The 19,517-nt window shown below is 43.1% G+C and overlaps 2 protein-coding genes across 2 annotated transcripts in view; one reads left to right on the plus strand and one right to left on the minus strand.

Annotated features, from left to right (window-relative positions):
- Positions 1 to 1,293: 1,293 nt before the first annotated feature.
- The window catches only part of LOC120398708 (putative uncharacterized protein DDB_G0271606), an 85,592-nt gene continuing 67,368 nt past the window's right edge, over positions 1,294 to 19,517 (minus strand). The window contains exon 7 of the mRNA XM_039526287.1: positions 1,294 to 2,817. Within this exon, the coding sequence (XP_039382221.1) occupies positions 2,752 to 2,817 (66 nt within the window). The 3' untranslated portion in view covers positions 1,294 to 2,751. The remainder of the gene's footprint in view (positions 2,818 to 19,517) is intronic.
- On the plus strand, positions 6,155 to 12,100 carry TMEM200C (transmembrane protein 200C). The gene is given in 4 exon segments (XM_039526289.1): positions 6,155 to 6,609; positions 8,619 to 8,723; positions 9,409 to 10,259; positions 10,262 to 12,100. Coding segments are annotated over 2 exon segments (1,575 nt in total). The 5' UTR covers positions 6,155 to 6,609; positions 8,619 to 8,723; positions 9,409 to 9,451; the 3' UTR covers positions 11,029 to 12,100.

A 19,517-nucleotide genomic window follows, 5' to 3' on the forward strand; every position in this document is an offset into this window, starting at 1 on the left:
TCTTAGCCTTCAGTCCTCTCCAGTCATGGCTGTCTGGCCTGGGGAAGTTTGTAGGTGACCCCTGGCTGCCTTCAGCTTTTGCCCACCTGCTATAGTTCCACTGCTCAACTAGGGGACTCTCACTGCTCCTTCCTTCAGGGGCATCCACTCCCTGAAGTTTTCAGCCAAGCTCAGCTTCTGTTTTGAGTTCTCTCTCTACTTCTCTAAACACCCTCAGCTCTTCTCCCCCCATCTCTGGATTCTACACTCTCCCTTACCTTTGGGCCCGCTCTCATTTATAGATCCCAGGGGCAGCCCTGCCTTCCTCATTACCTCAAACTAGGGCACACCTGGGCCCATTGTCGGTTAAGGGGCCAGCTACCCTGTTACACAAGCACTGATCACAGCCTTTGTCCCACATAGTTTACAATCTAAGTATATGATGAGAGACAATAGGTGCTAGCAATAAACAGGGGAATCATACGGTAACAGTAAAATAATTAAGATTAGTGTAATAAACAATGGTCATAGCACATCAGCCGCCTAGCCAGCCTTTCCCAGCTACACTGCCTTGTGACTACTAACTTGACCAAATTCTTTCACAACTTTACATACAGTTTGTTAAGGAAGATCGCCTCAAGATACAACATTTAGCACTTCATGATTAAGCAGTGTTCTCATTTGCTCATCAAAACCCTTTTGATGTCAGTAGTTATGCTGAGCGATGTGAATAAGGGTCATACACCTCTCCTTGTTGAAAAATTCATGTACGGTGCTCTTAGTGACAGATATTTTTTTATCTAGATCAATAGAATTCTGCAAAGCTGCATTAAATTATCAAACGCAAAAAAATTTCTAGCATCTGTTCTGCTAGGAAAAAAGAGAGCATGTGACATATATGTTACTGTGGCACTCTAATATTCTCCTTCTATGGCAAGAGCTTGGACATCCATGTTAGTTATTTTAACATCTCTTCCATTTTCCAAAACTCAACTGAACATAGTTTGGCATCACCACTTTCATAAGCAAGCACAATCCCACAGACTTCAAAAGATTATTTGTGAGTTTGAAAGATAAAACCAGCTATCCATAATTTATTGATTTTATGAAACACATGTTCATTATAATTTGTTTACATACTGAAGAGTCCCAACCATCCAAATTTGGGCCACAAAAATTATGTTTGGGTAATAATGAATCATTAAACCTAAAGTTAATAAAACAAGAGCACACACAAGCATTCATTAAAAGGGAGCTTTCAATAGTTATTCATTATTATATTTACTTAGATAATGGTATTGGGCCCCAGTTAGAATTGGGGCCCAATCAGAATTGGGCTAGGGGAGGGCATACAAAAAGAAGGGATAAGAATAGTGTTTGGCTAATGTCATTTTAGTTCCAGATTTTGGGGGTGGGGGGTTGTGAGTGTTCAAATAGTCAGGATTATACTGTGTGTGTGTGTGTGCAATGAGTTAATGAGTTAAAATGCACTGAAAAGGGAATTTGCAGTTCTGTTGTTTAGGGCCAACAGATCAAAATGATTAACGTGGCTGGAAAAGTCCCTCCAGCTTTCTATACAAGCTGAGAAGTCAAGTGTAGGACACTTAAAAGAAACTGAATGACACATGCCCTGAATGCTGTTTATAATCCCAGGATGTGACCTTCCTGCTCTATCTGACAACTGACCCAGGAGCTTTTAACAGTCAGTCCTTTTGCTTAAAGCTTTCAGCAGAATGTCAATTTCAGAAATATACAAATTGTGCTAGGTGTCACTACATGCCTCAAAAAATCAGCATCTATTTACAGTGAATTTCAATGAAAACCAAGGGGAGTTAGATCCGTAGCTCCTTCACTCTTATTGCAAAAGCCTGTCCATCTTAAAATGTTAAGTGACTTTACTTTTCAACAGCCAGATTTCATGGCTGTGTGTTTCTTTCATCCTGCTGAGCATTACCAGCAGTATGCATCTGAGCCATAATTTATTTTGAAAGAACAGACATGTAAATTGCCATTAGCTCTCAGTGAATTATACTAAGACTTCCTAGACAATGAAAAGTAAAGTTACTTCTGATTCTAAATACTTCGGATAAGTACTATGAGGGTATAATGTACAAGGAGGGCTTTCACATATATCTTCTGTGAGGATGAACGTATATAACTCACCGATGGTTCTGGTTTGCTCCTTTTGTATTTGAGCTACCAGATCATCATTAGTTTGTGATAATATTCATCATACCACACTCCCCGCCATTATGCACTCTCTGTCTCCCCATTTATCTTAGGCCTTGTCTACATAGGAAGCTTTTTTCAATATATCTTAAGGTGTGAATTTAAACCAGTATAACTCCCATGTCCACACTCTTATTCTGGTAGGGGTACCTCTTTTTTCTTTGTTCTTGTTGTTCATCTTATGTAATTTGGTAAGTGGTTTAAGATAAAGCAAAAAAGCCACTTTTATACTAGAATTAGAGTGTGCACATTGGGTAGGGGGTTATACCATTATAACTATACTGGTATAGCTATGTAACTATAACTGTGAAAACTTTCCAGTGTAGATAAGTCCTTAGATTCCAACAATAATACTCTGAGCTGTTAGTTTATATATCTTTAAAGTGTGTGGACAGAATGGATACAGTCTTATTTTACAGTGCATGTAACAAATATACTATAGATTAAATTTAAAATTAAAGTGAGAATGAGCAATATGACTAGAAGCAACCCAGAGTTTCATCCCAGATAAGTGGCCATCCTTCCTGTACAGCTGGCACTCTGCTAGGGTGGCAGGCCAGGGTTTGCGTTGGGAATGACCCTCCAACAGTCAGGAGGTCCACTCTTAATCTGTGTCGAGAGATTGTAAGGATGAGTTACTATGGGGAAAGCTGAAGCCTGTTCAAAGATTATCTCTTCATTCTATCTTTTTATTTAAACATTCATCTCATACTTAGATTGTAAAGCACTTTAAGGCAGGTACCAACTCTTTAGTATGTCTTTGTACGGTGCCTGGCACAACGAGAGCTTGATCCATGATTGGAGCCCATGTGTGTTACCTCAAAACAAATAAATATACATACACATCTGCGTTAAGTTAAAGGGACACAAAGAAATATAAGGGATATATGAAACATTTCAAAGAGTGAATATCTTTACACATTTCCTGTGCAAAAATTACATGAAAAATGCAATTGCCCTTTGAAGAATTATTGTGCCAAATATCAAGAGAATTACAGTTATTAAAGTATAAATCAGAAGGTCTGCTTTATGTGCAAATTCCAATGCAATCTTAACCATGGAGTCACTGTCAATGCCTCCACACAGTTAGATTATCTGAAATAGTGGGCTTTAGATATCTGAATTAATCCAAATATATTTGATAACCAACCATGTAGTCCCAAGAGCTGTTTTTTTCTTAGATAGGTAAGGTTACAGAATATTTTTTGCTATTTTTTTCTTTATGCTTCTATTTTAGCTATACCTTAGGGGTTTTATTTATTTAGACTTGTACAATAAAATATACCCATACTAAAGGCTCCAGATTTCTTGACAATTAATTAGTCTCACAACATAACAACAACCACCCAGAAGCATTACATAATCATATATGGATAACACATAAATGAGGCCTGCTAGCAGCATTAAGCAATCAGTATAAACATTACACAGACAATTACAAAGTCACTCAGCCAAATAGTAAACCAAATCAATAGAAAAGCTCCCTTCCACCTCCACCCATCACCTCTGGGAGTATAAAAGCAACCTTCCCCAAAGCTCCCTATCAAATAAGAAAATGGAATAGTAAATGTTTGATTAGTTTGCAATAAGTTTCTTAGTAAACAAGAAGGCACAGTAGTTTTACGATATACATCTCAGCATTATAACTTGCTATAAGGAGTCAGGTTTGTGATTATAGGGATGATCTTAATATAATGTGAGATCAAAGTCCAAGTCTTGTGATTATACAGCTAGTCTCTGTCTTTATATTATTGTATCACTTTATCATCTGTATTATATTATTGTTGTTGTTGTCATCATCGTCAAGAGCTTAGCTGCCTTTCTTTTCGCAATGCCTGGACTGGACTACAATGCCCTTTGTTTTGTATGTTTTGAAACCCCTGAGTATCAAGGAGATGGCCTAGTGACTCAAAACTTTTGAAGCTATTTGAGGAAGGTATAAATAAAATGGTTTGTCTTAACAGATATAGAACAAATGACTCAGGTAAGGAAAGGGTCTCTTTTCCCTGTAAAACCTCTGTCTTTCTCTCTCTGTATCTCAGGGGCTCTTCAGGGAGAGTCTGGTGATACTGCATTATTGATGTGATACAGGTCTCCAGTGGAAACAGATGTGATATGTTTGGTTTCCTCTGATATCCTGGGTCGAACACAAAGCAAATTACTGAACGTCAGAAGACTCAGGTTCAATTAAACAGTTCAAAGCGCAGTTTGAAAAGCAGTCCTTGAATACTAAATCTTAGATTTAGGCCCTGTTTCAGAAGGAAAAGTTTGATGTGTACGAGAGAAACTGTGCTCCAAGCCATTTTGACAATACAGCTTTCAGCAGAGATTAAAATGCATATAGGAAATATGCCCCTTCGGGATTTGTTTGTTCTCAGATCAAGCAATGATAGCTGGGGTCAAAGGCATTGAATAGCAAAAACCTGATGAAATGTATATTTAACCTCTCCCTGCAATTCTTCCATTCTGTGTAGAGCCCTATATTTTTAAAATCTCAGTTTCAGATTCAAAACTTTCCTTTTATTGTCCCTTGGAGACTTGTAGTTAGTTGAACACGGGATATTCATGCCTCTCAATAGATCAAGCAGAGGTGGAGGAGAAAGGACTGTTTGATCAAAGGCCAGAATCCTCTTTAGCTTGAATAGGAGTCCAAGGCTACTTTTACAAACAGGCAAGTGCAGTCTCTCCATTCCAGAAACCCTGCAATATAAAACAGCAGTGAAATCCCAATTAGACATCGAGACTTCCACATTCACTAGGCTGTTTTGTTTAACCTGCCTTTCTGGCTAGCGGTAGCCACCAAATAAAGACCAAGTTCTCCTCTGATTTACACCCAATGCAATCACCCATGGGTCTGTTACCTCAACATGGTAGGTGTAAGAGAAACACTTCAGTAAGACACTGTGGGCTGTATTCGGTGGCCTTAAATCACACAGTTTTGTATATCTTCAGTTTAAGAAGTATCTTCCCAAAGACGCTCAAAGCTGAATTTTGTTTCCTGGTATCTATAAAGGCCAGATCTCATATCTTGGCCATCAGTTTGTCGGTTTCTTCCTTTTTTGCATTCTCCCTCTTTTCATCTGTTCCTTGGATCACTCCTTGGATTAAAAAAAGAAATCCTCTTGATCTCCCTGCCTCTGGTGTTTCCCCTTTTCAAACAGAATCATTTCATCTTGAAAACACCATCTCTCTCCTGTTTTGCATGCACTAGGTGAGAGCACAGGAAGGGAGAACGTTACTTGGAGATTATTTCTAGTGAACATAGACAGAAAACCTCCCACTTTTCCCCCTGTTTTCTGCTCAGGGAGGAAGCCCAAAGAATTGAGATGTATCAGGAGTAAGGCGACAAAATCAGCCAGGGTCTCACTCAGCCGGAGACTGAACAAGGGATAGCAGTTGACAAGAGATTGACAGATCAGTAGGGAGAAGAGACTACAGCTCAAACCAGCTGTGCTCAGCCACACTTCAGATTCCCCTCCCCCCCCCAAAATGTTCACAAATCGAGGGAAGCACTTTTTAAAAAATGATGCATTTGGTGCTTCCCTGATTTCTCTCAAAGAGCCAGTGAAATATTTGATGGGAAGAAAGAGAAGGAACTAATGTCTGACTGTATTTAATCTCCCCTGCGACCTCGTGGATCAGACAGGTAGTTCTGCAAAGAAAGCGCAGGAGGCAGAGAGAGATCCAGCTGGGACCCTCCACGGGGCTGGCTGCAGACAATGCCATGGCACCATCCGCTTTGCTTCTGGAGGCCAGGGGAAGGGATCGGGGCAGGCAAGCTCACCTTGTTACTTGCAGGTGGGCATGGAGGAACAGGCGGCAGCCATGGGAGGCCGGGGGAGGGAGGAGAGAGGAGGAGGGAAGGGTGGATGGGGGGACGGTTCCTAAAGAGGCGAGTTAGGAGGGTAATGATTGCCATCCTGCAGCAATTTCCCTGTGTCATGGCTCCTGTTTCCTAGCAACAGCACCGAGTCCGGCCAGCACAGCAGCAGCTGCTGCCTGAGCACCATTCAAGAGCAGCAGAAGCAGGAAGCAGCAACTCCGCCAGGCTGGCAAATCAACTAGCAACAACCGCCACCACAGACAGGAGGAGGAGGAGGCTGCATCTGGCAGGGGGAAACAATAAAACAAGCAGGGAAGGATGAAGGATGGAGAAAGCACAACACTTCTAGGAAACTCCTTGGAATGGCTCTGTCCGGGGGCTCCGAGGGGGCTGACAAGATCCGGTCGATCCCTCCCGCTTTCTCTGCTGGGATTATGAGCAAGGGCGAGATTACGGATCTGGAAGGGTTGTGTCTGCGCTGAGATGTCCACTTGGGCTGGAAAGTTTCTCCATGGTTTCTTGATGGTGCCTGAGCTCCTCGCTGCCAGCTGTGATTCCCCCCGCCCCAGTCTTCCTGGGTAAGTGAGGTTAGACTTGCTGCCATTTTGAGCAATAATTTCGCCCACGATCCCGAGGGGTTTTTTCACCCTAGTCTGGTCGGAGGTGGGGGTGGAGTGGGACGCGGGGAGGTCGATTTTCTCTGCCTTGGAGAAATTCAGAGGCAGCAGTTCAGCATTGAATGGCCCCATTACTTTCCTGGAGGCGACAAAATTAGTCCATCGCGTTGATGTGGTTATAAAACCGGGGGCAGGGTGGGACATTTACAACGGGCTGTTGGCTGGTTGCCAAATCAATTCAAGTCTTTGGTCCTGGTTTCGGTGCCCAGCCGGGTTAGGGACCCTTGCTGGATTTTGCACACGCTCTGAGCCTTCATTAGTAGAAGCAACCAAAAGTTCAAAGTCCTGGCAGACCGCCTGGCGAGCGGTACTCAATCAATAGCTACAGACCTACCTCATTAACAGGCAGCTTCATTGTTAGACATTCTGCCAGCCATGTATATACTGGAAACTGCATCGAAACTACACCCCATGTAAACTGGCAACTTTGCTAACTCCCTTATGTATAAAGAAATACTGCAAAGCATGTCAGCCACAACATTTTAGTCCCTGGTAAACGTTGCAAAACCTATTGCAGCATACTAGAAAGTGTCCTAAGTGATGTCGAGCAAATTATCAATCGCTGCAAATTAACATCCTTCCAAATAATTCATTTCCCCCAGAACTGAGAGTATTCTTCCATTTTCTGCACATACAAATAGATGAAGCAACACAAAATCCTGTATTGGTCAATAACAGATAAACGAGCATCTTAATCTGTTATTAGTGTCCAGGAAACAAAGTGTTAATCCAGCCCCCACCGTGTACGTTTTAAAACCTGTGACTGAGTGAGATTAACAATTCTATTCCGTTTTTGCAGAGCATCCTTAAAATAGTCATGGAGATCCGGGTTAAAACATGACATATCCTCTGGGGATTATTTAAATAGTGCTCACTATGACATAAGTATCAGTTTGTTAATGATTACAGACCACATCCAGTTTATATGGAATGTGATTGTATACCGTGTCTTTCGTCTGTTTGACTTTCGCTGTTTTCTAATAATACAATAATTAATAATGGTTGGTGGTTTAAAAAAACCCACCCTCCCACGCATCCACCCTTGTTTCTGCGTATTGAAAACGAAGTGTCAAGGCAATATTGATTGCAAACGTTGTTCAGGTCTGATTGCCATCTGTTTTTCCATCTTAACTGAGACAGCATCTTGTCTAGTGGTGTAGTGGGGAGTATCAGATCACAAACTAAGCCACCACTTAAAAAGAAATCATGCTCGGATAATTACACTTGTGTACCAAACCATTCTAAAAAAAGCAAATACATGGTCTGACAATAGGAAAGAGGAGGCAAGACTCCATTCATTGTTAAATTACTCTCAGATATATTGTAGATTCTCTCAAAACAGTGCCCTCAGCGATAACACCATTATTTTATGGAAAAATACATTCAGAACAAATGGAACGCAAAACTGTCGACTCTGGGGCTATTTGGGAAAAGGATAGAAACGAAATTTAGAAGCTGGGTGGGGGGAGGGATCACTTTAGATGCTGTTAACCAGCTTTCAAGGCAAGGAATGTAAATTTATGAAGCATGTTGTATTGATAACCGTCATGTTTCCTTCCTGGACATTAGTGTAGACGCTCCCCCAAAATGAGAGAAAAGCCCCTTCTTTAGCTTATCAAAGCTTCCCTGAACGGTTTGCAATATCGTGTGAACTGTTCATACTTAGTTGTCTCCCAGCTATTTGAATACTCAGATGATGAATCCCGACGATCCCATAAATAAAGTAACAATGTTATTTCATATGCCAGTTTCCCGACGCATTCTCTGTTTTTTCATGGTGATTCACTCTTTAATAAGATTTGACATACTATCTTTATATACCAGCTACATTTTAACATGGAGGGGGGGAGGGGCAATCATTGCTGTTACATAACCAGTTACTTTGAACATCATACATGTTTCCAAATCAGGCAGCTGTCCAGATGATGTACCCATACCGTAAGCAGAAGAGGATGGGTTTCTAGATCACTGCAGCTAAAATATGAAGGAAATGATCTGGAAGAAGCTTCCAAAAGGTACTATTATCTGGGTATTCAAATGCTTCCCTTCTGTATTTCCAGTAATTAATTTCCCATTCACTGACACAAAAAGTACATAATCGGTTAAAATCCCTCAGCTATGTTTAAGCAGTGTAATAAAATCAATGACATCCATAAAACAATTCTTATTGCCCGTCTGGTTTTATTTCCAACATATCCAGATCACTAAAAGGCACTGGTTTCTGCGTGATACTTCTGCTAACACCAACCCCCCACACTGTGCAGTGCAACCCTGTGACCCCATTAGAGGAACAGGGCCCAGGAAAGAGCTCAGCAGGTTCTTTAACGACAGGAGCAGGCTGCCCTGCAGACTCATTCTCTACCCAGCACGGATGATCTTCTGTTTGTTTGCACTGGTGACACGACTCTTTCCTTAACTCGTTTGGAATCTACAGAAATCAATTAGCTGTTTGCAAAGAGTGAACTGAGCAACGTCATGGGAGGGACACATGGCTGCTTCTCTTCCCAGGTTACCTAACGTTGCTATCTTGGCTGTCTGGATGCGTAAGAGGGCCCAGCTTGTTAGACTGAGACCCTGCTTGTCAGGACTTTAGCTAAGAATGGATTTCCCTGGCTGTGTTAAAGCCCGGGCATTTTGTGAGGTATCTGCTCCTCCAGCTCTGTCCCCGGCCCTTACCCTCTTCTCTCCCTTTTGCTGCAGGAGCTGGAGCCGCTCTAGGGAGCAGTGCCCTGGGTAGCCAGCCATGATCGCCACTGGAGGCCTCCTGAGGATCTCGGCCAGGAAACAGGACCCCCTGCGACCCCAAAGCCAGCCCCCGCAACGCAAACGCAAAGCCAAAAAGAAGCGCAAGAACGACGTGGTGGTGGTGAAGGGGAAGCTGAAGTTGTGTTCCGTCTCGGGGCTCATCGCCCTCTGCGGCATCCTGGTACTGCTGGTGGGCATCGCCTTGGCCGTGGTGGGCTATTGGCCCAAACCCAGCCCCGTCTACCGGGAGGGCAGCTTCGGGGGGAGCAAACAACTGCCCGCGCAGGGCGGCGCCACCAAAAACCGCTCCAGCCGGGGCCAGCCGGGGGCGCAAGGGGGATCCCACCCGGACACCCCTAGAGCCAACTCCTCCTCCTCCAGCAGCAGCAGCAGCCGAGGGTCCCCCCGCGCCGCGCCGGCCCCTTCCTCGGTGGGTTTCCTCTTCCAGCTCTTCTCGGGCTACCTGCACTCGGACAAGCTCAAGGTGCTGGGCCCCCTCATCATGGGCATCGGCATCTTCCTCTTCATCTGCGCCAACGCGGTGCTGCACGAGAACCGCGACCGCAAGACCAAGATCATCAACCTGCGGGACCTCTACTCCACCGTCATCGACGCGCACAGCCTGCGGGCCAAGGAGGGCGGGGGCCCGGCCGCCGCCCCGCTCAATGGCTTCGTCAGTTACGTGCAGCAGGCCCGGGGGCTGGGCGGCGGCGGGGGGGAAGCCTTGGGCGCCGCGGCCAGGCTGGCCCAGGGCACCTGGCCCCCGGCCCTGGGCGCCCCGCGCCCCGCTGCTCCTCCTTCTCCGCCTCCCCGCCCAGCCTGGCCGAGGCCGTCTACAGCATCTACCGGGAGCGAGCCGCCCTGGCCGGCCGCCCGCTGGGCGCCGCCACCCCTCCCTGCAGCCCCGCCAGCTCCCTGGTGGGCTCCTCGCTCAGCGCCTTCACGCTGCTGCCCCTGGGCCAGGCCGGCGGCGAGAGCTGCGGCTGGCGGCGGCCGCCGGGAGAACTCGGGGCCCGGGCGAGCCCGCGGGGCGAGTTCGAGCTGAGCCGGAGCGAGCTTGGCAGCCCCCTAGGGCCGGGGCGCAGGCACAAGCGGGTACTGCGGCGCCAGAGCACAAGCTGCCTGCCTGACGCCAGGCGGCCCCTCTCCCCTGGCCCCCCTCAGACTCGGGCTAGCAGCAGGGAGCTGGACTCCACCAGCCTTTTAGCCAAGGCTGCTTCTTCCCCCTACTCCAGATCTCTGGATCTGGGCGGCTCGCCTCCCTGCACTCCGCCTGGGGGCAGGAGGGGCTCCCCGGCAGACCCAGCCAGCAGCAATAAGGGCTACACGCACCTGGAGGAGGCAGGCACCTCCTTGGAGTCTATTGCCAACACTCCAGCCCGGAAAACCCAGGACTGTGAGGAGGACCCAAAAGGGGAGCTCGGCCCCCTAGCGGGAGCCAGCGAACAACAAACAGCGCAGCAACCTCAGCAAATTCAGAGACAATATACAAATAAAGAGAAGCTCTTCATGATTTCCAGGTCGCACGCCACGGCAGGGGTGGAGGATGGGGAACTGGAAAGCACGGGCGTTTGAACAAACAGAAAAAGCACCAGGACAACTTGCAAGCCCTCTTCCTCCTTGAGGACGGAACCCGGTCAATATCCAAAGAGCTGCAGTATGTTATCCTGGAATTGCATTCAATAATTGCCCCTAGATGACACCAGGAAACAAACAAACAAAATCTTTCTGTCCGATTGTGATTGTATGTTCCATGCAAACCAAATTGTATTACACACCAGTAGTGCAGCAAGTTCTTCGAAGCAAAAGAATACAATTTTGGACAACATAACTGCGCACTTTATAGTTTTAATTTCTAAGTGCCCCACCCCCTTCCTTGGGTATTCTGATGCTGGTTTGTCACTAACTGTTTCTAAACCACCACCTCCTGTTCTAGCTCCAGAGCAAAGTGGTTTTCCTTCAGCAAAACTGAGCTCTCCCCTTTTGTTTTGGTTAAATCAATTAAGTTGGCAGGGCCTTATGGATGAAGTATCTTCACAAAGAACACCTACAGGCATTTGTTTAAATTCTGGAGAGGTGACAAGGGAGGAGAGTGTGGAGCGGGACAGAGCTCTGATAAGTTAATTGGAACTGTTACAGTCTTAAATTAGAGACCTAAGAAGAGATGATACTTTTATTAAGTATTATCACACATGTACCAATAGCATTAATAAAAGTTTTTTAAAAAAATGTTTAATCATATTAAAACAGTTCTCCCCCCTACAGCGCTTACAGATCAAAGAAAACGTTTGTATCAAACTATTCAGTATTAGAGACAAGGTAGAAAGGAAGAAGGTTTGTTTATGTTGCTTTTCACATGGTAATAGTAATTTAGTAATATTTTCTAAACAAAGATATTCGGGTTCAATCGCTGAGCACACTGCACTTTAGTACAAGCAGCAGATTCTGCCTCTACTTCTAACCCTTGTTTAACTGGAATTTTAGATGGTAAGGAATCAGAGATTTCAAGATTCTAAAGAGAAAAATTGATTAAGGTTTTACCTTCCATTAAAACTAGATTTTTCATGACTAATACATTAATCTCAGAAACAATGACCCATATTTCATAGATCTTTTACTTCCCCAAGAACAGTCACTCTAAGATTAAGGTTTTTTGTTTTTTGTTTTTTTTTTTTACAATTAAGGCTCCAATCTTGCAAACACTTATGCACATGCTTACCTTTAATGGTGCGAATTGTCCTATACTCTGAGGGTCAAATTCTGACCCCATTGAATTATATAGGAGTTTTACCATTGACTTCAATGGAGGCAGGATTTCACCTTGAGAGTGAAATAGCATGTTTCCTGATGGTTGGACTATATATATATAATATATGAATCAAACAACTATTTGGTAACTGGGAATTATTTAACTTTAATGATTATAAGAAGACTGGCATTTGCTTAATTTACTAGAAAAATCTCTTTCAAATCCTAATTTCAGATACCAACAACATTTTCTATTTCAAATATATATTTAATATGCATATGATGTTTCATTATGTTAACTACAGAGTTATTGAAGTTAAACAATATATGTAAGTAGTGCATTGGTTTTCTCTCTCAATTAAAGTTTCCGTAATAGATTAGTATTTAGTACATATCTAATAATTAAATATAGGTACAATATAATAAATATACTGATCAGTACATTTAATTGTGAACAGCAACAATAATTATTAAATATAAGAATGAATAATTTAAAACATATCAGATAAGAGACTGCCATCTTGAGGCTCTACAATTTTCCAATGAGGAAATGAAGTTCCCTTTGGCAACAGAAAGGCACAAGCATCACAACCTCACGTATTGTCAATGGCAACTGAGTAAAGTAAGCATATAAACTTTGTTGAAGCACTGTTCTTGTTAAACTGCTATCTAATGTTGTTTAGCCAGCCAGTGTGGAAGTGACCAAAATATGTTTTAAAACTATGTGCGTAGGCTGGAACACTAATTTGCTTTACAAAAAGATAAACAAACAAACAAACATGACTAGGCCCTGCATAAAGTGGGCAGCTTAATGGTGTTAGAAGGCAATTTAATCCGAATTGATTTCAACATGATTACTTCTGGCTCAACATTAGTCCTAACAGCTAGAAGGAAACTGCTGTTCTGTGCTTTTCCCATGATTTCCAGCAGACATCTATTGAAATATCAGAAGAGAGTCATCAGGCACTGAGACAAGGATGCTAGTTATACACAGTTATGGAGATTTGCCTTGATCCTGTCTGGGAAGGTGCCTATTCAAATCCACATGGGTGCAGAGCAGGAGTCTACCCACCAAACCTCATTGCAGGGTTGGGACCATAGTGGAAAAATGACAGATTTTTTTTTAAATAAACCTGAAAAAATCATATCATATATACTGTTTCTATTCTCATTCAGTAAAAGTTTATCCAGCCATCTAAGCAATATCAATCACTTTTATTTAAAGATAACACAAGATGCGACCCAAACCTTTTATTTGATTAGAAGAAAAGTACTTTTAAATTGCTGGGCTAGAGTTCGGGGGCTTTTTTTCTTTTTGTAGGACAGTGAGAGAGTATTTTATTTCATTGAGATTATTACAAAATTTGTTATCTGTATTTCAGAATCCATTAAATGAGTCAAAATACAGTCAGGAAGCCTTTTTAAATAGCACAACTCAATTTCAAGTATCATACTTTTCAATAAGTACTGTTTTAGACTTCTCCTAGATTGCTGAACATATTGAATAACAGAATGTTTGTATACAGAACTGAGCTTGACCAATGAAATTCCACTTCAGTGGCTAGTAGAGCCGAGTGAATAATTTGTAGCAATTAATCTAATAAACAGATGAAGCCTTTTTTCCAATTTGCAAATTGTCCATGAATCCCTATATTTTTGCAAATTTATTTGCTAATTACAGTTTTTCACAGAATAATTTGTGTAAAGACTTTGCATTCTGTATGTTCAAAACTCAAGCTGAGTGAGTTACTTTTGTATGGAAATGTTGGTCAAAGGTTAGTGTTTCTGTTTTCTGGTTGGATAAGCTTAACTCCTATCAGCAGCAGGTTTCTTGTGTGAATGTTCATACTGTTAATATTAAAGTATCCCTAATGCTGTCAAATTGAGATTGGTTGACAGAGAAGGATAACCTAATCCATTTTAATGGCATTAGACCTGGTGACATAACTCTTTGAGTACCGCCTCTTTTGGACATTCATCTTTCCCTGTTCCTGCCCCATCTGGCACGTAGCTTTTCCCCTTGCCTCCTGGACCTGCCCCTACCCCTATCACTTCTATGAATCAACCTTCACTTGCCCACTCTTTCCCCCCTCAGTTTCTCTTCTCTCTCTTCCCTTTCCCAACCCTCTCCTCTCCTGTCCCCTCCTGGGCACTGAGTTCCTCCTTCCAACCTCTTCCCCACAACCTGCCCCCAACTGGTTCCTCCACATGCCTTTTGGAGGCTTAGGATCTGTACCCATAACACTATCTGTATCTCTTGCAAATACATTTTGAATATAACAAACATAAATTATCAGATGTGTGCACTGAGCTAACATATAAAAGCAAAAGACCTGCAGAGACCAACTATTCCACCAAGGTCCTAAGAAAAATTCCTTGAGAAAAAGTTGGGTTTCTGCTTGAATTCCTCAGGGCAGTTGTATGACTGGCCATAAAGTTGCCACTATCCTTTTGTAACACAGATACTTATTTTAAACTAGTCTATAAGACAAAGGGGGGAAACAGATGTGAAGCCTAGAGGCTCGGTAAGGACCAGACCCAGGAGAGGAAACAAGGAGGTGGGGAATAGAAATAATGTCACTGAAAATGATGTTGATGGAGAGTGTGTGACTATCCTTTTTTTTGCATCACTCAGTTCCTTGTTTTATCTATCAGTCTTGCTTTGACAGTTGCTCGGGCACTACTTATATATACATTTCAAATTCAATTTCTGTTAATAGTCTCTTAAAATTCACTATTTCTGCAAAGATTCTGGCCAGTAAACTCATTCAATAGAGTAGTTCCAGAAAGCAAACACCAAAGGGGGTACAAATATCACTGAAGTGAATTCAATATTTTATTCAAGTAAATCTTAATAGAAAAGTATTTGAGGATTTTATATTTATATAAAATTATATATTTATATCTATCTTAGGGGTTCCTTTTTATTATTGAAATTGTGCCCATCACTAGTTTCTCAGTGCTTCTCAAGTAAATAAGTCTGCATGGCCAGGTGCTTTATAGGCTTCAAGGCCAAGATTCTCAAAGGGTGCCTCACATCTTGGGTGCCCAAGTAGAGATATTTAAAAGTGGCCAGATATTCAGGGAATGGGCACCCCAAAATGAAGACACCTAAAATCACTAATCACTGTTGAGAATCTAGGCCCATGAACTTTCTGCTCTTTTTCCTTCTTTGGTATCGAGAAGGCTCTGTCTTAGATATACTTACTTGCAGGGCCGGCTCCAGACCCCAGCGCGGCAAGCACGCGCGTGGGGCGGCCCTTTCCCGGGGGGGCGGCAGATTGGGCCGGCGGACCTGCCGCAGGCATGACTGCGGAGGGGACGTTCGTCCCGCGGCTCGGCTGGACCTCCCGCAGGCATGACTGCGGCAGCTCAAGCGGAGCCGCCATACCTGCAGCTGCGGTGAGCCCCGCGACCAGCGGACCCTCTGCAGTCATGCCCGCGGGAGGTCCGCTGCTCTCGCGGCTCCGGGGCGCCTCCCGCGCATGACTGCTTGGGGCGGCCAAAAAGGTAGAGCCGCCCCTGCTTACTTGTGGGGTTTTCTTCTTTTATCCTCTTCCCACTCTCCCCCTCTTCATTCTGGTGAGAATGAACCTCAAATCCAACCAGCCCTTCCTGAACTTTGAGAAAATTTGAGTCCAATTCCACACTAAACTTTGCAGTCAAAGCTCAATACAATAAGAAAGAAAGAATGTACTAGGATTATTTAGATGATATTTTGGGCATTCAATCTTTTACTATCTACCCCCTGGGCTAAATAAACTCAGATGCTGAAGGGAACAGAATCTATTAGTCCAGGATGTGTTTATTACCAAGTAAAAGGAGAAACTATCGAGTTATTTTACTGAAATGTCTAAGTACATAAAAGACAATTAAGCTGGGGCAGGTTAGTTTTTGATTTTTTTTAAATGTCAGCTAGAAAAAATAGGAACTTGAGGTAGCCATGTTTATTGTAGGGGTATGGATAGGGAGTTTGCATGACAGTAGAGAAAACAAAGCATGGGGACTTGCATCCTCTATGCCTATTGAAACCAGTGTTTTCAAGTGTACAGTGGGTTCAATACCTGTACAAAGCCACTGATGGCAGCTGACATTTTGCTGATACTTCATTAAACTAGACCTCCTGCTGGGAAGAAGATGGAGACACAGGAAATGCAACTCACCTTTCAAAACCATGGAAAAGGCACAGTCTTTCAAAGCGGATATTAGCTGTTTTAAAGGAACAGAGTTTAATAGCTTAGCTAAACCTTTTAAAAATTATAATTTACAACAACTTTGGCAGCATCTTCTCTGGGCTAAGAATGGCCAATAACTCCCGAGGGCTCCCTCTGGATGGCTCCGCAGCTCAGAAGCATGGTAGCAGCGCACCCTACAGGGACTTCTCTCTTGCTCCTAAGAGGCTCCCAATGATACTGGCATGCCCCTTTCATCAGGACTTGTGAAGAGTCTTGTGTAAGGATCCCAGACCAAGACTCCACAGTGCCTGCACCAAGGGAAATCCTCTCTGGCCAACTACAAGGTTTGTGTGGCCCACTTACCACAGTGTGATGCCCTACGGGAGCTGTAGGAGAGATGGGGGCCTTATTCTTGAAATGTATTTTAATACTATTAGGGTTGTATAAAGTATAGCATGTCTTCTACTTCAGCAGATTTACACCACCAATGCATTTTAAAATAAGACATTTTGATCTCAGCTGTTAATATCCAAGATACTTCTATGGCTCCGATTATTGCAGTACCCAAGCATCTCACAGTTTTTAATGTACTTATCCCCAAAACATCCCTGTGAGGTAGGAAAGTGCTGTAAAGTGGGGAACAGAGAGACTAAGAAACAGAGAGAACCATGCCAGAAAGATGCTAAGACCCAGAGCCTCAAAGGTGCCTAACTCCCAGTGAAATCGCTGGTACAGAATTGTTTGGTACATTAAGTGGGGGAGGAATAGCTCAGTGGTTTGACCATTAGCCTGTTAAACCCAGGATTGTGAGCTCAATCCTTGAGGAGGCCATTTAAGGATTTGGGGATTGGTCCTGCTTTGAGGTCCCTTCCAACCCTGATATTCCATGATTTGAAAGTGTACCAGAGAATTTATACATTCGTTTTGGTTTAACTCCAAAATTTTAATTGGGAGAGGGAGGGATGTACTTTCCTTTGTAGTCTAAACCTGACACAGGTTATTAATTTACTGTGGTAATAATACAGCAAGCAAAAAAATATTTGTCAAATGACTAAATCTTGGACACTTTACGAGGACAAAGTACCGGTAGCTGTGGCTTGTAGTGAAGAAAAATAGAATGCTTCAAGAAAAGCAATAGAGTTCTAAAGGCTCATTGAGTGACCTAAATACTAATCCCTCCTCTGTTTATGTAACCACACAAGTCTCAGAACTAGAATGGTTTGGAGAACTAAATCTAATGTCTATGCTGAGGATACTTGCACAATTCTTTACATTTCTATTGCTAGTTTAATTCAATTTGTACTGGAGAAAATCACCTGATTTATTGACACTGCTGATTAATGATCATTTAGGGATATCATGTGTTGATAAGAAAAATGTAAGATATTTAAAGAAAAAAGAATCCTTTGAGTGTTTCGCTAACAATGTGATAACTATGTACTTCTGATTTTTTATTATGTGCCAGAAGAGAATGTTGGTTGAGTGGTTCCACTGTGGAAAAAAAATAGGGAGAGGAAATCTAATTCAAGCACACGTTTAGAAATGCTTCAGTCTGCAGAGAGCATGGATACTAGAGTGAAGAAGCATTTAAACTGGCAGCAGCATTCCATTTTTACAGTTCACCTAGTGCTGAACACAGCAAAGTACTGACAAATGTATTCATTTTACAGCAAAACACAGACTGGAAAGGGTAAAAGTGGATTTAAACAATATCAACCATGCCTCAATGGCAAAATGCCAGTTGTAATCTCAAACTGACTCAAATCTCAGAACCCCCTACCATCCCAAATGAGCTCATACTGGGTTCAAAGCAGAGTCCAGGACTCTCTTCTCAAGTAGGCCTTCCCTTAGTAATGTAGGTTTCTAAACAGCCAAGCAAATCTCTACATAATCCAAAATCAGTTCTCAGGAAGGTAGCACATTCTTAGGGAAATGGGTAGTGTGGGATGAGAGAGGAGACTGAAAATGAGCCTATTTAGACTGCAGTCATTTTGGGGCGGGGGGTTGAGTAGTTTTGTATTGGATGCCTAGATACCCTAGTGATGGGTGCATTTGAAATCCACAAATGACACTACATAGGTTAAATATTACATTAGCAGCAGTAAAGATAATTCTAAAAGGATAACAAGAACTAATGAATGAAAAGCTTGAAAGAGTGAAAGCTTGAATTAAAATTATGGTGCTCTATCATGGGCTTTCTGGAGAAAGACAGATGGAAACAACTCATGCTACAAGATACCAATTCCCTTTATGACATCATTTTGGAGAGGTGGGGTAAATTAGCCAACTCAACCTCATATGGTATCATTGCATACATGTTGCCATATGGCCACAGTTCCCTGCATGGCCCCAGAAGCAGTGGCTTGTGGAACACTTCAAAGGGCCTTATAGGAGCCACAGCTCCCATGGTTCTCTAGGAAACTCCCAGTTTATTGCTGTCCATATATGGACTGAAGCAGGTCTCAGAAAGTTCCAAATAAACTTCCACTTATGGCTAACCCATTTCACTTCTTACTCCCTGAGCAGAACCCTCAACTATGATTCTCTAAAACAATTATTCTAAAGCACAGACATGCTAAACAAGTTATACTTTAAATGACCATCTCCTACACACTTCACCTACATAAATTCTACCAACCTCTTGTCTAGTTCTTCAATTGCAACCTAAAAGCAATTTCCTCCAGCTCCAGCATGAACATTTTTCTTCCGACTCATTACTAAAGCCTCCCAACTGCTGCTGTCCTAGACTCCAAAGCAAACCACAAATTAACTTTAACAGCATCCCACTGGTAGCTCTGCTCTCCCAGAACCAGAGTAATCTTGCACTGGCACTGAATCCAACAGCATCTCCTCTCTGCCCCAACATTGGGAACACCAGTAGCAGTTGAGAGGCGCTAACAGGGAGCAGACTATCAAAATCCCAGACACTCGGGGCTCCTTCCTCAAACTACCTGGCCTCAGCTTCAGCTTCCATTCTTTGTGTGTGTATGGGAGGAGAGGGTAAGTCAGGGCCTTTCCACCACCCTTCCTATTATCCAACTGGGCCCAAAGCAATCTGCTCAAAATACTTGTCCCACCCCTGCCGCCCATGGGGAAAAGCAGCAGCAGCCAGGAGAGGCCTCCACAGCCTTCTGATTTTCA

The sequence above is a fragment of the Mauremys reevesii genome, linkage group 2 (assembly GCF_016161935.1).
Source record: "Mauremys reevesii isolate NIE-2019 linkage group 2, ASM1616193v1, whole genome shotgun sequence".
Classification (NCBI taxonomy): domain Eukaryota; kingdom Metazoa; phylum Chordata; order Testudines; family Geoemydidae; genus Mauremys; species Mauremys reevesii.